This window comes from Nothoprocta perdicaria, unplaced genomic scaffold (assembly GCF_003342845.1).
Source record: "Nothoprocta perdicaria isolate Ctin4 unplaced genomic scaffold, notPer1 scaffold_564, whole genome shotgun sequence".
Classification (NCBI taxonomy): domain Eukaryota; kingdom Metazoa; phylum Chordata; class Aves; order Tinamiformes; family Tinamidae; genus Nothoprocta; species Nothoprocta perdicaria.
Window position 1 is genome coordinate 39,203 of NW_020455826.1, and position 4,236 is coordinate 43,438.

At 53.2% G+C, this 4,236-nt stretch overlaps 1 protein-coding gene across 1 annotated transcript in view; it reads right to left on the reverse strand.

Moving 5' to 3' along the window:
* Positions 1-4,236, reverse strand: part of LOC112955422 (protocadherin-1-like) — a 16,464-nt gene that overhangs the window by 10,049 nt on the left and 2,179 nt on the right. Inside the window, exons 2-3 of the mRNA XM_026048724.1 lie at positions 3,953-4,186; positions 8-1,726 (exon numbers count right to left, since the gene is read on the reverse strand). Coding sequence (XP_025904509.1) covers positions 8-1,726; positions 3,953-4,186 — 1,953 coding nt within the window. The remainder of the gene's footprint in view (positions 1-7; positions 1,727-3,952; positions 4,187-4,236) is intronic.

Below are 4,236 nucleotides of genomic sequence, written 5' to 3' on the forward strand. Positions count from 1 at the left end.
ACAGCACCTGCGGCGCGTTGTCGTTCTCGTCCCCGATCAACACACGCACCGACACGTTGCTGCTCAGCGCCGGCGCGCCGCCGTCCTCCGCCACCACCCACAGCCCCACCTCGCGCACCTCCTCGTAGTCGAAGGAGCGCAGCGCGTACAGCGCGCCCGTCTCCGCGTGCACCGACACGTACGAYGACAGCGGCGCGCCACGCACCTGACCCTCCCACAGCCGGTACCGCACGCGCGCGTTCGGACCCGAGTCCGCGTCCCACGCGCGCACCCKCAGCACCAGCGCGCCCTTGGCGTTGTTCTCGGGCACACGGGCGCTGTAGCGCGCCTCCGCGAACACCGGCGCGTTGTCGTTCACGTCCAGCACGCGCAGCGGCAGCACCGCGCTGCTCCACAGCGCCGGCGACCCGCCGTCCGTCGCCCGCACCGTCACGTTGTACTCCGACACCGCCTCGCGGTCCARCTCCCTCGACGTCTCCACGCTGTAGTAGCTGTCCAGCGAGCTGCGCAGACGGAAGGGCATCCCCGCGTCCAGGGAGCACCTCACCTCCCCGTTTGCCCCCGAGTCGCGGTCTTGCACGTGCAACAGGGCCACCACCGTCCCCGATGGAATATCCTCCGGCACCGCGTTCAGCAAAGAGCGCACTGAGATCTCGGGAGCATTGTCATTGACGTCAATCACCGTGATGGAGACTTTCGCCGTGTCTGAAAGGCCTCCACCGTCCTTCGCTTGCACTTGCAGATCGTGCGAGACCCCTTCCTCGAAGTCCAGACTCTTTACCAGCGTGATCGCTCCCGTTTTCGTGTCCAGATGGAATATTTCAGATGCTTTCATTGATATCTTTTGAAACGAAAATGTCACTTGTGCGTTCATTCCGTCGTCGGCATCGGTGGCACTGACGGTGAGTAGGACAGAGTCCAGGGGCACGTCCTCCCTCACACGCACCGTATATACTTCCTGGCTGAACACCGGCGCGTTGTCGTTGGCGTCCAACACGATCACGCGGATCCGCGTCGAGCCTGTCCGTGGTGGATCACCCCCGTCTAACGCTGTCAGCACGAGCTCGTGAAAGGCGGCTTTCTCGCGGTCCAGCGCCTTCGCCAGAAGTAGGTCGAGACGTTTCTCCCCGTCGGTTCCTGTCCGGACGGCCAGGGAGAAGTGTTCATCGCCTCTCAATTCGTAACGCTGCAGGGAATTATTCCCCCTGTCCGGGTCATGAGCCTCAGCCAGGGGAAAATGCGACCCCACTGCTGTTGTCTCGCTTATTATTTCCTCCAGCTGCACTTTTTTGAAAGTGGGCGCGTTGTCGTTAATGTCTCTCACTTCCACTTCGATTGTATAAASCTTCATTTCGCCCTCCACTACGATTTCACAGCGCAGCACACACTCATCAGCAGCTTCACAGATCTGCTCCCTGTCTATCCGTTCCGCCGTCACTAAATGGCCGCTCTTCTCATTTAAAGAAAAATACTGTCTCCTACCTTCCGAAACGACACGGACGCCGCGGTCGCGGAGCGCCGAGAGCTCCAGCCCCAGATCCTTGGCCACGTCGCCCACGAAGGAGCCCTTCTGCATCTCTTCGGGCACCGAGTAGTGCAACTGCCCATACACAAGCTCCCACGCCGCCACCCAGGCGCACCACAGCAGCGCTCGCCCTGGCGACCGGCTCATTGCCTTGTCGTGGAGGCTGCACCGCCGCTCCGCTCCCCCGCGTGCAGAGTGGGTCTCGCAGGGGTGAGCGGGTCTGTGAACTCAGCGCTGCCGRCTCCTGCCGGGAGGCTGCTGCCGCCTTAAGCTCAGGGCGGATCTCTCCGCGAGCCGTGACACGGCGGGCGGGGCGGCTGCATCTCGCCGCGCTTCTCTCCCGCCTAGTGAACAGCGACGCCCGGAGTCTCGCCCGGTAATTGCAGCATTGCAGGTGAAATTTTGCATTCGTTTATTTCACTGTCAGAGGACGCGCAATAGTACTTTCTTTTTTTTTTTTTTTCTTCTTTTTAATTTTTCTTATTTTATTTTTCTAATATTTTAAAAACTACTTACTTCTCACTGTACAACGCATCCAAGAAAAGAAATGCAGTTTTGTTTTTCCGTCATGTCATATGCCTGAGTACCCGCTATACATCCTATACACCCGAAGACGACTTCAGTCCCAGGAACACAGTTCTACTTGCCATGCAACTATGCTGATCTGAAGCGATAATTTGATAAGAACAGCCCTCCTGTCGCTTTCCCTGCACACATAACAAAACAATATAAAAGCAGACCGCATGAGATAGGGGTCAGTCAGACGCTCGTCCCCCTATTCAAAGCACGTTGACAATTCCAGTGGCGAATCCATTGTCAGAAGAATAGAAACCACATGTTCCACCAGCAATAATGCTAATCAAGTCTAAAGACACTACCTCGGGGGAAAAAAAAAAAATTCTTCTACTCAGAAGTAGAAGATCTCAGCCATAGAGTGAGAATCCACCTTCACCCGCCCTTAGAATCAGCACTTCAAGCAGCCCTAATCCCAAGTCCAGAGCCTCCCAAGGAAACCGATTCGCACGTTTCCTGATGCCCCGGGCGACGCTCTATTTCGCTTCCTGCAACGAATCACGAGCCCTTTCCATTGCATCATAAAAGACACAACATTGACGCAGAGAAATGATGCCCACATAGAAATAAGATCTCCCCACTCACTCTAATTCCAGCCTTTCTGCACCAAAACTGCAAGAGCAGATGACGACAGCAGTTTGTATAAGGAAATAGACACCGATCACGATCACAGGCAGTTCTGCCGACACATTCAACGACAGACACTCAAGTTTCTTTTGGAGACGCATTACTGAAACAACATAAAACATCTATTTCATATTCAATTCTATCCATCACGTGCAGATACTTCTTTTTGTCGAGAAGAAAGAAGATCATCAGCACAGAAGGTCCATTACAGTTTCGCAGTCCCCAAGGGCAGAATCAGTAGAACTCATGATATACAAAGAGGAACTAGGTTGCAGTTACCAAGATATACTGTAATGTATGAAGCAAATACAACGTCTGGAACCTTTCAGCTGAGACTACACGTTCCGTTTCTGATRAGGGGAAAGGCATCTGGTTCAACTCCAGGTTTTAGACAAGAAGAAAAAAATATTTCCTCTTCCCTTCATAGCAAATAAATGGTTCTCATTGCAACAGACATACGGAAAGTAAAGAAGGAATACTGCGGCATTAAGAAAAGACTGAGATGCCTACAGATCTATAGTGCATTGCACCTTGGAGGAGGGAAAAGCAGTACCACGTCAAGTCTGAGTTACACGATATCTCATGGATTCTTAGGCTACCAGGACTGAGTGTTCAAATACCCAGGTCATTCACTGTGGCATCAGACGTTTGTATTATTATTGTGTAGGAGAGCTTTCCAAAGGACAAGGATCCACGATCATCTCCCTCCGCGGCCTATTTCCGAAAGAGTTATCAAAAAAAAGTTTATGAAAGCTCTTGCAGCTCTTAAGTAAATAGCACAGATGGAGTATCGTTTCATTACTTCATGCATTCACTTCAATGAGCACCACTGTTCCGTATTTCATACTCATATATAAACGTAAAGAAATATCAGTTGTTACTAAAGTTTGACAAAATTGAACAAACAACGGTTAGAAGAGATTCTACAGTTAGAGAAGAGTATTGGGATCCTCTTTAACTTCCTGAAGTGAGTCACGAGAAAAGGRACCAGCTTTTCCCAGTGAGCCCTTCCCTCCAGGCCAGAGAAGAGAAAATGTTAAAAGCTGCCTTGGAGAGTCGACACCCTGGAAAACAATCAACCTAACAAACATATTTAATGTGAAGATAACGAAGGGAACCAGGAAAAATGTCGTGCAAGAGCTTTGCAATATTATCAAAATTACAATGTAWGAACAAGGGTCATAACAGGATATGGATGGGAAAGAGCACTGGTCTCGTGTTAGATACCTGCACGGCGTCGAGATCCGAGGACGGYTCTGCTGGGGGACAAGTGTTGCTGGGCGTAAGCATGGCGGGCGCGTCCCCGCTGAGAAGATCGTCGACGGCGCGGCTGGGCAGCGGCGCCGGCACCAAAGCGCACTCGGCCACGGCGCGTGCCGGCGCCACGCACAGGTTGTACGAGTAGGGCAAGGTGCCCTCGCAGAAGTCGGCCGGGAAGGCGGCGCCGCCCACGGAGAAGCGCTCGGCGCGCAGGCAGCGCAGCACGGCGGGCGGCCCGGCGCGCCGCAGCC